The sequence below is a fragment of the Aegilops tauschii genome, chromosome 4 (assembly GCF_002575655.3).
Source record: "Aegilops tauschii subsp. strangulata cultivar AL8/78 chromosome 4, Aet v6.0, whole genome shotgun sequence".
NCBI lineage: Eukaryota > Viridiplantae > Streptophyta > Magnoliopsida > Poales > Poaceae > Aegilops > Aegilops tauschii.
This window is the reverse complement of record NC_053038.3, coordinates 303,660,471-303,677,005: the sequence shown is the minus strand read 5'-3', so window position 1 is coordinate 303,677,005 and position 16,535 is coordinate 303,660,471. Positions and strand designations below refer to the sequence as shown.

General features: G+C 45.0%; 1 protein-coding gene across 1 annotated transcript; it reads left to right on the top strand.

The window, feature by feature from the left end:
* Window positions 1–6,524: 6,524 nt before the first annotated feature.
* Window positions 6,525–15,329, top strand: LOC109761466 (uroporphyrinogen decarboxylase). Its single transcript, XM_020320280.4, has 6 exons — window positions 6,525–6,805; window positions 6,897–7,021; window positions 7,645–7,755; window positions 7,904–8,092; window positions 13,856–13,981; window positions 14,379–15,329. The coding sequence occupies exons 1-6, from the start codon at window positions 6,691–6,693 to the stop codon at window positions 14,892–14,894; spliced, it is 1,182 nt and encodes a 393-aa protein (XP_020175869.1). The 5' UTR covers window positions 6,525–6,690; the 3' UTR covers window positions 14,895–15,329.
* The last annotated feature ends 1,206 nt before the right edge of the window (window positions 15,330–16,535 follow it).

The window sequence follows — 16,535 nt, the reverse complement described above, 5'->3', positions numbered from 1 at the left end:
GGAGTCTGGAAGACTTCACTCGGTGCTGATTGAGGGGCTACGGTGTAAGTCGACAGAGAGTCGAAGCCTATTCAGCGGGCAAAAGCGAGGGACACGTAGTTCGGACTGGAGCCCAGTGGTCTGATGGAAGCGTGAAACTCGTCATCGGTCGGTGATAATCGGTGGTACTCTGCAGTGGGGATTGAGTGGTGTGGGTTCGCGACCCTTGAGACTCGACCGGGACAACAGAGGCTCGACGCGGTAGTAGCGGCGAGGCGTGCGGTATGCACGGGGCATGAAGACGGGCCAGGGCTCTGGTGGTCATACATGTGGTGAGACAACCGTGAGTTTGACTCGGGATGACTACAAGCAACGGTGAAATTCTTTCAAGTTTCACACAGACGGTCAAGGAAGAGCGGTGACGTTGAGTTCAGGTAACTTTTATGTGCGACATCCAATATGTGAGTTGTTCACTTTCACGCAGGTCAGTGATCAATGTGTGATGGCGTTGGACGGATACTCGGAAAGTTGGAAGTACAAACTAGAGTAACAAAAAACTTAATTTTGCTCGAGTGTTGACTGTGGTCAAGAAAAGAAAGGACTACAAGTTGCAGGTGGAGTCATATGGAGTCTTTGGAGTAGCAGCGGTTCTCATGGGATAAGCTCAAGTCCAATGTACATGAAAGTTTGACGCATAGACGAATTTAAGGTGGTGGAGAATATTCGCCAAGGTGGAGTTTGTTGGAGTTGTGCCGAATATTGTGTACAAGGTAGGTTACAATTGGACTTGTAGTTGTATTATGTTTTGATATTATATGGAGTCGTGTCCAAGTAGGACACTTGTATCCTAGGCCTCTCATATATAGCGGGGGTAGACACACGATGTAACCTATGCCAACATAATAGCACAGGAACGCATGGGGAAGTCGGTGGCGTGTGCCGGCGTCCAGGGCGACCTGGTGCGGTATTGTAGCGGTGTCATAGGGAGGAGCGCCCATAATCAGGTCTCGGAAATGTAGCCATATCGGTGAACCTCGTTAACAAATCTCGGTGTTGTGCTCGTGTGATTGCTTGGCCTCGGATGATCTACAATATGCCTTAGATTTATTCTAAACAGTGGGTAGTCTCGATGGAAAAGTGTTCACAGTGGTCTCCCGGCGATGCTCGAACTCGCTATTCCCTTTCCTTTCTCTTTTCTGGACTGTTGTATTTTCGTTATGTCTACCCAGTTAAAAGAAATCTCTACTCCTAATGGAGCAGTTGGTAGTCTCCGTTCCGGGTTTATTTTCGTCCCACCATTTTCGTCCGGTTTTTTTCGTCCTCACTCCCACCTCTGACTTATCCACCAGAAACCCAAAAAACCTCCTCCTGAGGCCCCAACCCGCACCCATCCACGTACCAAAAAAATAGACCTACGAAGGTTAACCAACGAAAAAAGACCTACCAAGATTAACCAGCGAAAAAAACCTAATGGAGGAGTTGGTAGTCCGGTACGGTTTATTTTCAACACTTTCCTAATGACAAAAGATCACGGATCTAACTTTCCTAGCTTAGCCAAATCAACGAATCTCTTTCATAAATGCAATTTGCTTTAGGAAATAAATAATAGATTCTTTCCTACCTTAGCCAAATTAACGGATCTCTTCCATTAATGCAATTTGCTTTAGGAAACAAATAATAGATTCTTTCCTACCTTAACCAAATCAGTGAATTTCTCTCATTAATGCAATTTGCTTTAGGAAATAAATAATAGATTTTCAGGAAACAAATAATGGATTTAATACGGTTTATTTTCAACACTTTCCTAATGACAAAAGATCACGGATCTAACTTTCCTAGCTTAGCCAAATCAACGAATCTCTTTCATAAATGCAATTTGCTTTAGGAAACAAATAATAGATTCTTTCCTACCTTAGCCAAATCAACGGATCTCTTCCATTAATGCAATTTGCTTTAGGAAACAAATAATAGATTCTTTCCTACCTTAACCAAATCAGTGAATTTCTCTCATTAATGCAATTTGCTTTAGGAAATAAATAATAGATTTTGAGGAAACAAATAATGGATTTAAAGAAATTCATAAGTAAACCATCTCTACTACTTATTAAAGAAGAAAACATGTACATCGCTAAGTGTACCCAGCCTAACGTACACATAACAACATAGCTCAATTATAACCACACGATCAGAATCACTTAATTTAATCCAACCGTTAAGATTATACTAATCCAGAGCCAAAAACGCGCTTAGCAATTTACCTGGGCGGACGAAAACTCTGCCGTACCAAACGTTCCGCGGGCCCCGCGTCGACCCCGGTACATCGTTTCCTAATCCAAGGAAAGGAAAACACAATCCGATTCGAAAGATCCCTGAATGCAGGTGAGCGACGCGGTCAACACGGGGAGGCGGCGGCATCTCGAGGGAACGGTGATGGCCAAGTTGTGGGCTCCGGCGGGGCTGCTGTGGATCTGGCGGATGGCAGCAGGATCGGGTCGACGACGGACGGCTCCGGCGAGAGTCGGAGGGACGACGGCGGCGGCTGAGCTCCTCCATGGCCTGCTGCGGTTCCAGGGAGAACAGAAGAAAGGGAGGGGAGCAAGGGCACGGCCAGCATGCTCTCACCTCTCTTACCTCCATGCCGCCGTCGACACGACCCCCGAGCCTAGACCACGACCCATGCGACGGGACCCCGCTGATGCCGGCGGCGGTGCCGGGCTCCATGATCTATTCGACTTCATGTGTCGATTCATCAAGTCCGCACCAGCACTCCGCCGGGCCCCTCAGTGGGATCGGCGTCCGTATCAGCTCCTGCCTCTGCAAGTCAAGGGGTAGGCTGCTCGATCGCATCTCCAAGAGTCCCTCGCCGCCACAATGCCTGCAGTCGCGGACGGCCGTACCTGTCGACGGGAGCGGCTGAGCAGGGGACATCCCGCCGATCTGATGGCGGAAGGGCGAGATAATGGGCAAGTCTACCTCGGGTTGAATCTGGACACCAGCGAGCTCCTTGCAGTAAACCAGGTGCTGGACTTTTGTGATTTGTTTATCAGGTTTGCACTGTGTGGATCACGCCGGTCCGGCTCTCACCCCTCTCCGACCTCCATGCCGCAGTTGGGCGCTCCTCCGAAACAAGATTATCGCGTCCAGGTATACAGTCCGCCACAAAACTCTCCCGTGCAGTGGGCGTACAGAAGGTACCTTCCTCTCCTGATTTTGTATATGGCAGTGTAGTACTATGTGGTTAACTGAAAACGAAGAGTAAGCAAATTAGTTCCTGTCAGAACAACTGTAGCCGGCATCGCCGCCGTCGCTTATGGAGCTCCACACCATTCCCCAATTGTACGAGAGCATGTTCAATCTTCGCCATTCTATACTATGTGCAAATGGTCAACTCTTTTCCAAACAAGAAGATATGAGGATTAGGCATATATGCCCCATAAGGTAGCTATATTCATGTGTTGTAGTGTGGATTATGGTCACGCTCTGTCTTGGACTGTAGATAGCTAGGTTAACAAAATGGATACTCTGCATATTTTCTGAATTTTTAGTAAGGTCTACATGAATAAGGTATGCAGTAGTTCTGACTTGGGGCACTGGTTAATTCTTTACATGCAGGAACGTGGAGAGATGGTGGGCTCCAAGCCCATGGTGATTTTATTGTGCTTGCAGCTTGAGATGTACTTGGTCCAAATGAAAATCATCATTTTGAAGGGTTAGTAGATGATGCTCAATGCCATAAACCTGCACCGATCGTCACTCATGTCATCTCATAGAAGTCTATTGAATTTTAATTAACTTTTGCTGTATGCTATCCATGATGTAAGTGGAGATAGGAAGTTCCAAAAAAATCCTGCACAATGGGGACGTGCACCAATGATTTGACAGGATAAGATGTTTGTGAAGTATGAAAAATTATGACCTAAGCAAAACTTTTATTTACATATATTCATACATACTTTGAATTTTAGAAACATGCATTGCACGTATATAGTTAGATCTTAATTTTCTTTATTATTCAAAATGCTTGTACCCACTAGATTTCATTTTTTTTACCTTGAAGGAGTATTATATTACTATTATTTGGAATCCACCTTGATCCTCCACTTCTATTTTTCCTAGGCAACTTCACATGGAATTAGGATCACTTAATAAGGTTTTGGTTTCTTTTTCAAATTCACTTGCTTTATGCATGAACCTATTATAGATTTGTTGGTGTTGATTTGCAGTAAGAGCAAATGTAATATTGTTCTCATCAATTTCTTTCATAGCATGTGTAATGCGTTATAACATCAGTTTCATTGGATTGAAAAAGGTGATAAACATGCAACCATTCTTACTCGATGATATGAATACTTCAGGAGCAATAGTGGCATTTGTTTGCACATTAGTATTCCATTATGTAGTAAAGGATATGGTCTGGTAGTCATTCTTTATCGTTATAGTTATTGTCAAATGGTGGAATATTGCCGCCTAGCAGCTCTGGTTCATGTGTGTGTGAAAGAAAATGTAAAATCATTTTTGTTGCTGTAGAATCTCATGAGTCGTATGAAAAAGAAGGCTAGGATATATATATATATTAATTGTTCAGCTGCTTGTGTTACAGATCTGGGCATACCTTTTGTTTGAGATAAATTTGGGCATAAATTGTCACAAATAAATGGGTGGCGTTGGGTCAAGGTTCAGGAACCCAGGGGCATCATGCTTCTTTTGAGCCACATGGGGAGAATTACATCCATGTATTAGAAAAACTAGGTGCCCGCTTAAACAGAAAAAATACAACTCTTGCTGACCGGGAGCTTCATGATAGTGGCTAGAATTTAATCAGAGATCCATGTACAGGTTGATTGTTATGAAACCATGCGATGGAATCTTGATGTTGACAATGTCCAGAAATCTGATTCGTCAGAGACAAAATCCAACCTTAATTCCCCCATTCAGATCATGAAATATTGGGGTTAACAGTTTGCGATGTAAGATGGGTTGAGATCTGCTATACGTTAACTTTCTTTTGTTCAAATGTTTTCTTTTGTTTTGAAACCTTAATGTTTTCTGTTGTGGGGGTGACAATGTCTGGGTTTATGCTAACAAGCAAGAAAAAAGTTACATGCAATGAGTTCCCAATCTTGAAATATTGAAATATTGAAGCATATCTTGGAACGACAGAGTTCCCAATCTTCATGGTAGATGATGGGACACTGGATGCTGAAGTTGCTTATTGTCTCGCGTAGAACAATAGCATGTCCTTATTTTTTGCTATGTTTTGCCCATGTTGATTACGATGGTATTGTTTTGAACATTCTATCTGTGTTGATAAAAAAGGAGATGATTTGGTATGCCCTCCTTGCAGAGGATCGAGCCTGGTCGGTTGGTTCTTGGTTGGGTGTTGTTGAGACGATCCAAGCCACCAGCAATTCGAGCTTGTCTTCATGGTGTGTGATTATATTTAGGTAGACAAAATCCCCTGATGATAGCCCAAAAAGAAGATTCGGCGTGACATGGAGATAAAGTGTTGCGTGCGGCAGGAAAGAGACAAACATATTCAGAAATCCAAACCACCAGGATGACAGTTGTGAGATGGCGATTGGATGGTGCTGACACATCTTGCTAGCGAGGAGGCTGTTTGCCGAAATTGGACTTTGGATTGTTATAAAATTTCAGTTTAGACCAATTCTTGTTAAACATAACATGTTATTGTGACAACTATTATGAAAAAAATTGATTTAGATAATCAAAATGATGAAGAAATTCCTAAACTTACGTGCGTTGCACGTGCACCCTTTCCAATTTGAAGGGCTGCTTATCGGTTTTAAATCTTGAAGTTTGCACGGTCACTAATATGACCATGCTATTTTAGAGTGATAACCTTCATTTCAGGCAGTAATGAAACTTGAAATGCCAGTTGACTAACAGTAATAAACACCAAGAATACTGGTTGATGTTAATGGGAATTATGATTAGCGATGATTCATTTTATGCTCTATTGGAACGGGTCAAGCCGGTTTGCGCGGTGAGTATTGTCCGTTACTTATTTTCATACTAACTACATATATTGTTTGTTGAGGATGGATATGAGTTGAGAAAGCAGTTTTTATTATGCTTGCTAAAACATCGTGGGAATGAAGCTAAAGACAACTTTCCGTATATTGTGGAAGAATTTCTTAAGCGTATAACCTAGATATTAATAATTTTATAATAGATGTTTAGTTGGAACTCCATTAAGTTTGTTACAAGGACATGCCGTTAATTTTTTTTTGGCAATTTACATTGCAAAAATGTACTTTAATTATTAAATAATTGTGTCTGTGTTATATTGTCTGTACGTGTGAAATTTAACATGCATTATCTTTATATAACTCTTGCAAACTATTTCAAGAGCCCGTGGCAACGCACGGGCATTGTACCAGTATATCATAAAATCCAAGTATGCTCATCCACCATTCCACCGTACGAAGACAAACGGTTTTTTTTTTTGAACAACACGCGGGCTGTTCGGCCCGAGGTGGGACGACACAAAAATAGCACCGACTGGACTGGAGTGGCCCAACTGGAGATCCGAGACACCAATCGCAGTGGCTCGCCCACACTATTATCCGCGTAAGCAGACATCTCATCCCAAGTCCCGATTTCTCATCGCCCCCCATCCCATCCGCTTCGACTCCCCCCCGGAGCCGAGGTCGTCGCCTTCCCACTCCGCGGCTCGCCCCACCAGCCCCAATGGCGACCGCGTGCCCGCCCCTCTCGCTGCCGTCCACTTCCCTCCTCCGCAGGACAACCCGCGCCGGCCCCGCCCGCCAGCCGCTCCCCTCCGTCCGCTGCAGCGCCGTCGGAGGTGAGCTGCCTCCTCCTCTGTTCACTAGTTCGGCGGTCTGGCACAAGATGTAAGCATCTACTAGGGGTTATTTTGACTGGGGGTGTTTCAGAGGCTGTTGCGGAGGCGGCTGTGGCCGGGACGGCGGAGGAGCCGCTGCTGGTGAGCGCAATCAAGGGGAAGAAGGTGGAGAGGCCGCCTGTCTGGCTCATGAGGCAGGCCGGGAGGTACATGAAGGCAGGTTCACTCTAAATAACGACATGAGCTGAAACACCACTTATTCTCTTCACAAGCATTTCCCAATTAGCACTCAGGCGTGCAATTATATTAGAGAAATAAAGTCGAAATCAGAAAGAGAGTCAATAACTCAAGATGCGATTCCGGATAGCGAATTTAAGTTAAGTTGTTATGGTTTCAGTTAAAATTGAGCCTGAGAAATTCATATAACTATAACAAGATATACATGGTTGTAAACTAGATTATTAATTACTAGTATAATAGGGCGTGAGAGGTCTGGACTAGTTGAGGTAACCAGAGGCTGGCATAACTATCTGCAGAATGCAGAAATAGTTCTATGAATTCCTAGTGTATCCTATTTTCAAATCCTCCAGCAACGATTTTATCTACAGTTCTGTTCATAAAAAAAATGCAAGTTGATGGCAGAATATATTTTGTTTTTTCTAAAGTAAACATGAGATTTTCTTTTCATGGTTTTTACCACTATAGTGAGACAGTGAGCTAGGCTGTTTCTTGTTTGAATAATGACTGATGTCTCCTTTTCGTTGGGCTATTTTTCTTCTGTACCAAGAAAAGAGGGCCCTTCTTTCCTTAACATGTTGGCATTTTGATTTTTGTAACAGAGCTATCAAAATCTCTGCGAGAAATATCCTTTGTTCCGTGAAAGATCAGAAAATGTTGACCTTGTTGTTGAGATCTCTCTGCAGCCATGGAAGGTCTTCAAGCCTGATGGAGTAAGCTGTGGACTTGGGCCCTTTCTGTATGTTTTTTGAAATTTCTCTTTTGCAAGTCTCAAAGGCTTACATGACTTGAGATGTTGCCAGTATCTGATGTTCAATTATTGATGCAGTTTCTTGTTTTTTTGTCATTTGCCTTTCCTAGGTTATCTTGTTCTCGGATATCCTTACTCCACTTCCTGGGATGAACATACCTTTTGACATTGTGAAAGGAAAAGGTCCAGTGATATATGATCCCTTGAGAACAGCAGCGGCTGTGAACGAAGTCAGGGAATTCGTTCCAGAGGAGTGGGTCCCTTATGTAGGACAGGCTTTAAATTTGCTGCGAGGAGAGGTTAGTATACTCTTCAGAGTTCAGGCATGGGAATTTGAAATAGGTGTTTCTTTCAAATGCATTCTCGGATACTCGGACACCAACATGTAATTTTACACTTTTATGGTCCGTCTACACCTTTCTTCTTCAAAGCGTGACATTCTAATAGATCAATTATCAAGTTGCTAACTAGTTGTATCAACCTCTCAATGTTGCATTACTTGGAGCTTTTCAGAGTCATGACAATATTGTAGATAAGTTGAATCATGATAGTGTAATCACTGAATCTGAGAAGCTCACGTGCATGCTTTTGCATGGGTTTCATGGCTTCATTGCAACTCCACATTTTAGAAGCTATAACATTATCTGATTCTTAAGTTACCCATTGTACCTCTACTTGGTCAGCCTCAATCCGTAAACAACTTTTAGATACTTTAGGTATATTCTGTACTTTCGGAGACTTGCTTACCGAGAGTCTTTAGGCTATAGAGTGTCATCTTCTCCATGGCAATAGGCTTCCTCTGTATTTTTATACTCCCCCAGTTTTCATTATAAGAAAACGGAGGGAGTACCATTACTTTCTGAATCTGTACAATTGCACAATCACACATCCAGTAATGGGTATGAATGTTATTTGTCATGACAAGTGCTCGATATTGCAATGGTTTTTTAAATAACATTTTCATTATAATACAATTAGATTATTTATTAACGACACAATTTTGGAGCTGTAACTATCATGATAATTATTATAATTGGAACAGTTTCAATATTTATTGACTGTTTAAACTAATAGAATATGTTCCTTAAAGAGTGTGAGGCTATGCGTGCTCGTCTCTGCTGTTGTTTTAGCAGTAACAATCATTTTAACAGGGGGATTCTGTTAGAGTAGTATATATAGTCATCTAGCCTTTTGTCTTTACCCCATTGTATAAGGGGTTTTCTGCATATTTCCTGCACCTGTACATGTATATATACTGGCCTATGGCCTCATGGGAATACAAGTTGCATATTTCCTAACATGGTATTAGAGCCCTATGGTTTTTTTTTTCGCACGCCGCAACTCGTGCTCTCCTGATCCAATCTCCTGCTGCTGCTGTCCTTTGTCGGCCGGCCGTCGTTGTTCCTCTCACCCGCAGGCTCACGTGCTGCCCTCACACCCTCTCTCGTCGCTGCTTTTCCGTGCCTCAAACCGCTGCCGCCGTCCAGATCGCTCCAACCCATCTCGCCTGCAGATCGACGCCGCTTGGATTGGGGCGGCCCCCTGCCCCGCCGTCTGACACCTGCCCGCCTCCGTCGCTGTTCGGCAGCCGTCCTCTCGCCAGCCCGCCGTGTAGCGCGTGCAGGAAGTCAGCCGCCATTGCGATCGGTTCGTGGCCGCTTCGTGCGTTGACCTGGACGTCGTTCCTTTGGGCCACGCCTTGGACGATTTTTGGGCCTGGCTGGCTGTTGGCCTGCTGCCTTGGGCATCTGCTGTAACTCCTCACGCCACGTCGTTCTGGTGGCTTTGCTAGCTTGTGCTTGTCCACTTGCGGCTGCTGCACCATCTTCCTCCCGTGCAGGCCCGTGACGTGTTGCATCAGCCTCCTCCACTTGCTGTCATCTGATCTGCTCCGCCGCCGCCTACTGGTCCCGATCTGATTTGCTCGGCCGCTCTGTTGGCTGTTTGACTGGTTGCCTTTGGTAAAAAAAAGCATAATGTCGTCGGGTACAATTTCCTCTCCGCACTGTCCGCTGATTTTGGAAGGTGTACCCTACACTGATCCTGTCTCGCATATGCACTTTTCCTTGGTGCTTGGTGCTCGTCAGCCTGTGACGTCGTCCGCTGCGGCGTCTTCCGCGGTTGTATTGGTCGCTCCTCAGCGACTCTTCTCACGACATCTGCACATGGTGACCGTCGCTCTACGTTGACTCTCGCGACTTTCACTGGTAGTGCTGGTGCATATGGCTCCGTCGACTCCGCCTCGCACAGGCGTCTTCCATTGACGCTTGGTGCTTGTCTACATACGGCCTCGTCTCCTCCACCGGCCTGTGTGGATACTACTGGTCATGCTACACCGCCACATCTAGCGGCTTCCACAGGTGGTGGTGGCCGCTTCTCTCCTGATGCTGCCGGTGCTACTGCGTCGACTACTTCAGCTGTGTACTTCACTGAGGAGGAGATTGCACGACTTCGCGCCCTGTTGGTTGCCTCCGACTCTCTATTGTCGGGCGCATCTACATCGACCTCTTCAGTTGCGCCCCTGACCGAGCAGGAGATTGTGCGAGTTCGATGCCTGCTAGCTCCATCCTTCGGTTCTCCATCGAGAGGTTCTGCTGGTTCTGCTGCTGACTCTTCTGGCATTGTGAGACCACCTTCTATACAAGCAGGTACATCTCCATGGATTCTTGATACTGGAGCATCTTTTCATACGACTCATGATTCATCCACTCTGTCCTCTACTCGACCTCTCAATTCTCCTGTTCATGTTCTTACCGCTGATGGTACCTCTCTCCCGGTTACTGGCCGAGGCATTCTTAGCACTTCTTCTTTTCATGTTCCCGATGTTGCTCATGTTCCCCGACTTACCATGCAGCTCATTTCTGGTGGACAGATTGTTGACTCTGGTTGTCGTGTCATTCTCGACTTTGACTCTTGTTCCGTTCTGGACCGTCATACTGGTACTCTCCTTGGCGCCGGTCCTCGATGTCGTGACTCTCAGGGTCTCTGGGAGCTTGACTGGCTTCATCTTCCATCCGCTGCTGCTGTCGCCAGTCTCTCCTCTTATGTTCCCTTGTCTACAAGCTCTTTTTAGCAGTGGCATCATCGCCTTGGTCACCTATGTGGCTCTCGTCTCTCATCCTTAGTTCGACGTGGTCTTCTTGGATCCGTCTCCGGCGGTGTGTCTTTAGACTGTCAGGGTTGTCGGCTTGGTAAACAGGTCCAGTTACCTTATCCTCACAGCGACACTGTGTCTCAGCGTCCTTTTGACCTTGTTCACTCTGATGTCTGGGGTCCAGCTCCCTTTGCCTCAAAAGGAGGTCATCGCTACTATATTATCTTTATAGATGATTTCTCTCGATACACCTGGATATATTTTATGTCTTCTCGTAGTGAGGTCTTATCTATCTATAAACGTTTTGCTGCCATGGTTCACACTCGGTTCTCTACGCCTATTCGTGTGTTTTGTGCTGACTCTGCTGGAGAGTATATCTCCAAGATGTTGCGTGGAGCCCTTGCTGAGCAGGGTACTCTTGCCCAGTTCTCATGTCCTGGTGCTCATGCTCAGAATGGTGTGGCTGAGCGTAAGCATCGTCACCTTCTTGAGACGGCTCGTGCGTTGATGATCGCCGCCTCTCTTCTGCCTCATTTTTGGGCTGAGGCTGTCTCCACCTCCACCTATCTGATCAACCTTCAGCCATCCGCTGCTCTACAGGGTGGTGTTCCTTCTGAGCGTCTCTTTGATCGTTCTCCTGATTATTCAACGCTTCGTTTGTTTGGTTGTGTTTGCTATGTTCTTCTTGCCCCTCGTGAACGCACCAAACTGTCCGCTCAGTCTGTCGAGTGTGTCTTCTTAGGCTATAGTGATGAGCACAAGGGCTATCGTTGTTGGGATCCTGTCGGTCGTCGGATGCGTATTTCTCGGGATGTGACTTTTGATGAGTCTCGTCCCTTCTACCCGCGCCCATCTTCATCGACCTTTGCAGTAGAGGATATCTCTTTCCTCACTTTTCCTGACACATCTATCACCCTCGTTGAGCCCTTGTCCATCCGTCATACTCCCCCTGCTTCTCCGACTATTGCACATCCAACTTCGCCATCTCCGATGGTTTCCTCACCTCGCTTATCACATGATTCTGCACCTTCCTTTCCAGGGACATCTCCTTCTCCCTCACCTGAGTCTACCCCGATGGTTCCTCCTGGCATTCTTCCATCATTCTCTCACTTTTATACTCGTCGTCCATGTGTTGTGGATGCATCTACTGATGCGCCATCTGCCTCTGATGTGCCATCTTCCTCCTCTCAGCCTACTTATGGCTTACGTCCTAGTCCGCTTCCGCCTGTTGATCGTCTTGGTTTTCCAAGCGCTAGTGCTGCTGTTCTTGAGCCGACTTCTTATCATCAAGCTGTTGTTCATCCCGAATGGCAGTTTGCGATGGCAGAGGAGTTTGCTGCTCTTGAGTGCACCGGCACGTGGGACCTTGTTTCTCTTCCTCCCGATGTTCGTCCAATCACTTGTAAGTGGGTCTACAAGGTTAAGACTCGTTCCGATGGATCTCTTGAGCGCTACAAAGCTCATCTTGTGGCTCGTGGCTTTCAGCAGGAGCATGGTCCTGATTATGATGAGACTTTTGCTCCTGTGGCCCATATGACCGCTATTCGCACACTTCTTGCCGTGGCCTCTGTTCGTCATTGGTCTGTGTCTCAGCTTGATGTTAAGAATGCCTTTCTTAATGGTGAGCTGCGTGAGGAGGTTTACATGCAACCCCCACCTGGGTATTCTGTTCCTGATGGCATGGTATGCCGTCTTTGTCGCTCTCTCTATGGCCTTAAGCAAGCCCCTCGCGCCTGGTTTGAGCGTTTTGCCTCTGTGGTGACTGCCGCTGGTTTTTCAGCGAGTGATCATGATCCAGCGTTGTTTGTCCACTTTTCAGCTCGTGGTCGGACTCTTCTTCTTCTCTATGTCGATGACATGATCATCACTGGTGACGACCCTGAGTATATTGCCTTTGTGAAGGCCCGTCTTAGTGAGCAGTTTCTTATGTCTGATCTTGGCCCTCTTCGATACTTTCTTGGGATATAAGTCTCTTCTACCTCTGATGGCTTTTTTATTTCCCAGGAAAAGTATATCCAGGATCTTCTTGCTCGTGCTGCTCTTACTGATAGCGCATTGTTGAGACTCCTATGGAGCTCAATGTTCACCTTCATGATACTGATGGTGACCCCTTGTCTGATCCGACGCGTTATCGTCATCTTGTTGGGAGTCTTGTCTATCTAGCTGTCACTCGTCCGGATATCTCTTATCCAGTCCATATTTTGAGTCAGTTTGTCTCTGCTCCCACTTCGATTCACTACAGTCACCTTCTTCGTGTTCTCCGATATCTTCGTGGCACGATCTCTCACCGTTTGTTCTTTCCTCGCTCCAGTTCATTACAGCTTTAGGCCTATTCGGATGCTACGTGGGCTAGTGATCCCTCGGATCGCCGTTCACTTTCTGCTTACTGTCTTTTCCTTGGTGGTTCTCTCATTGTCTGGAAGACGAAGAAACAGACCGCAGTTTCCCGTTCGAGTGCAGAGGCTGAGTTGCGAGCTATGGCTCTTTTGACGGCAGAGGTGACTTGGTTACGGTGGTTACTTCAGGATTTTGGTGTTTCTGTCACTACACCTACTCTGCTATTGTCTAACAGTACAGGTGCTATTAGCATTGCGCGCGACCCTGTGAAGCATGAGCTCACCAAGCATATTGGTGTTGATGCTTTTTATGTGCGTGTTGGTGTGCAGGATCAGGTTATTGCTCTTCAGTATGTGCCTTCCGAGTTACAGTTGGCGGATTTCTTTACGAAGGCCCAGACTAGAGCACAACATGGCTTCTATCTCTCCAAACTCAGTGTTGTTCATCCACCTTGAGTTTGAGGGGGGGTGTTAGAGTAGTATATATAGTCATGTAGCCTTTTGTCTTTACCCCATTGTATAAGGGGTTTTCTGCATATTTCCTGCACCTGTACATGTATATATACTGGTCTATGGCCTCATGGGAATATAAGTTGCATATTTCCTAACAGATTTCACTGTTTTCTTCTCAGGTTAAAAATGAAGCTGCGGTGCTTGGTTTTGTTGGAGCCCCCTTTACCTTGGCATCTTATTGCGTGGAGGGAGGTTCATCCAAGAATTTCTCAAAGATTAAGAGAATGGCCTTCGCAGAACCAGCGGTATTGCAAACAATCCTAGTTCTAATCAATATTTTTGCACAACGCATTTTCTTCCTTCGGAGGCAATTTATTATTTCTTCCTTCGAAACTATCCCAGTGCCTAATAGGTTGAAACTTGCTGATAGTGCCTCTTTTAGTCGACTTACTGATAGTGCTACGCTGTTAGCAATCTCGTAATATTTTAGTTGACTTATATAATTATATGGCAAAGCACTGCAAATCACAGCATTATATTTTATTAGCATGGGTCATATGGAAAATCTGTTGTCATATTGTTTAGTGAATAAAATCAGAGATATGCAGTTGGATTATGCCTCCTTTCGTTCTAACCTTCTCCATGTCGTGCGCTCTTGTGAAAATAATATTGACCTTGATCGCTGCTCTCTGTTTCTTGTAGATTCTACATAATTTGCTACAGAAGTTTACAACTTCCATGGCTAGCTACATTAAATACCAAGCTGACAATGGCGCCCAGGCTGTCCAAATTTTTGACTCGTGGGCTACAGAACTCAGCCCAGTTGATTTTGAGGAATTCAGCTTGCCATATCTTAAGCAAATCGTGGATTCTGTCAAGGAAACACATCCTGACTTACCTCTGATATTATATGCAAGCGGATCTGGTGGATTGCTGGAAAGGCTTCCGTTGACAGGTGTTGATGTTGTTAGTTTGGACTGGACAGTTGATATGGCCGAGGGTAGGAAACGATTGGGATCCAACATAGCAGTTCAAGGGAACGTGGACCCTGGTGTTCTTTTTGGATCCAAAGAGTTCATAACCAAGCGGATTTACGACACCGTGCAGAAGGCTGGTAGTGAAGGACATGTATTGAACCTTGGTCATGGCATTAAGGTGGGGACTCCTGAGGAAAATGTTGCCCATTTCTTTGAGGTCGCAAAAGGGATCAGATACTGAAAGACCTTGGCTGTTGAATTTGTTCCTTTCTCCCAGCGGGCAGAAGTTGTAGATTCCACTGCTTGAGGATAGATGCAGGAAGCCGCATGTCTAGCATAGGGTACCTGACGAACACATCTTTTTGTGATTGCTTATGTGTTCTGCATTTCAGTTTCCATTTTATTGTAATACTGTAAGCATATACTAATTGAGGTGTAAGAAAGTGCCTAGTTGTTTATACCACTGTGTATACTACTTGAATCTTATCCACCTAGTCGAAAGTATCGATTTATATTTGTATGAAAAAAAATACTCTACTTAAAGTATGTATAAGCTGTAAGTTGGCTTTATTTTTCTGATACTGTTCTAAAGCCTAACTTTGTGTCGAGCTCACTAAGTAGTGATTATGGTTTATCTGTTGGTGGTGAAGTTTATTCAGAAATTTGTACCGCGCCGCACTTACCCACGGTTTGTTTGCCGAGGAATCCCTAGTTTGTTAGTTGTATGACGATTTTGCTTTAAAGTCTCAGAAAGTTTTAAACTGTATCCAGTTTTTATTTACCTGAACTTGCATGCAACTTCTGATGACTTGTCTAATGGTTCCATTCATCAGGGCATCTCATTCTAGCGCTATGCCATAAAAGAAAAAGAAAAAAAGAAAAACCTGAGAACTCTGCCTACGTGCTACTATATGTTACGAGCATCAGCCTAACCAGTGTTTCCATCTAAGAATACACTACAGAGAAACTACTCTACCGCACTCGAGTGTGGTATTCATTCCGTAAGAGCATCTGCAAAATACAGTTGGATCAAAATGTCGTACACCTGGACGAGCATCTGCTAAACTACTTTTGTCTTTGCATTACAGTTTGCAGTTGCAGGTGAGGACACATCTAGATCACCTTTGGAGTGGAGGCACTCCGTTGTGGAAAGGTCGGCTTTGCACTCTGCTTATTTAAGCCTCGTTGCTTGCTTCAGGGGATAGCACCGAGAAGGTAAACTAATTGGATTCATACTACGGAGTACTAGTATTGTTCTATGCATCATCAATTTATCATTACTTGTATTGCAAATCTGACCTTCCCGCCCAGGCCGGTTTGTCTCGGCGTGTTTCTTGATAAACATCCTTGTTTGGATTAGTAGGTACCGTCGAAAGTAGAAACGTTGTTAAATCAGGCCGTGCCTATCCCCGTCTTGTTTGTACTTGTTGTTCTTAGCTTTTGAAACCGAGGAAAACCTTGTTTACCAAGCTGTGAGCTCTCATGCCTATCTGCCTTTTGGACCGGCGATGTCGATGCCCACAACATAAAGCTGAAGCAGATATTTATGAGCTCCATATGCAGGACGATTCGGACATGCGAGGTTGAGAAAGAGATTACTTGTTTTGTGATCATGGTCGGCCCCAATATGATTCCCAAAGACTAGAGCTTTGGTTATCCCAGTGGATTAGTCTTAGCCTAGGAAAATGACAGCCTGCTACGCAAACCAGTTGGCTCCATCCATTGCTGTTACACGGAAAATATCTAGGGGGAGAAATAGTTTAGAAGCATATAGGACGACCCGAATAGATGCCGTCACCAATGATTTGAGTAACAAAAAAGAAGTATAGTTGCCATCTGGCTGGGCGCACACGACTAAGATACTCCTAGATATTTAGCAAAT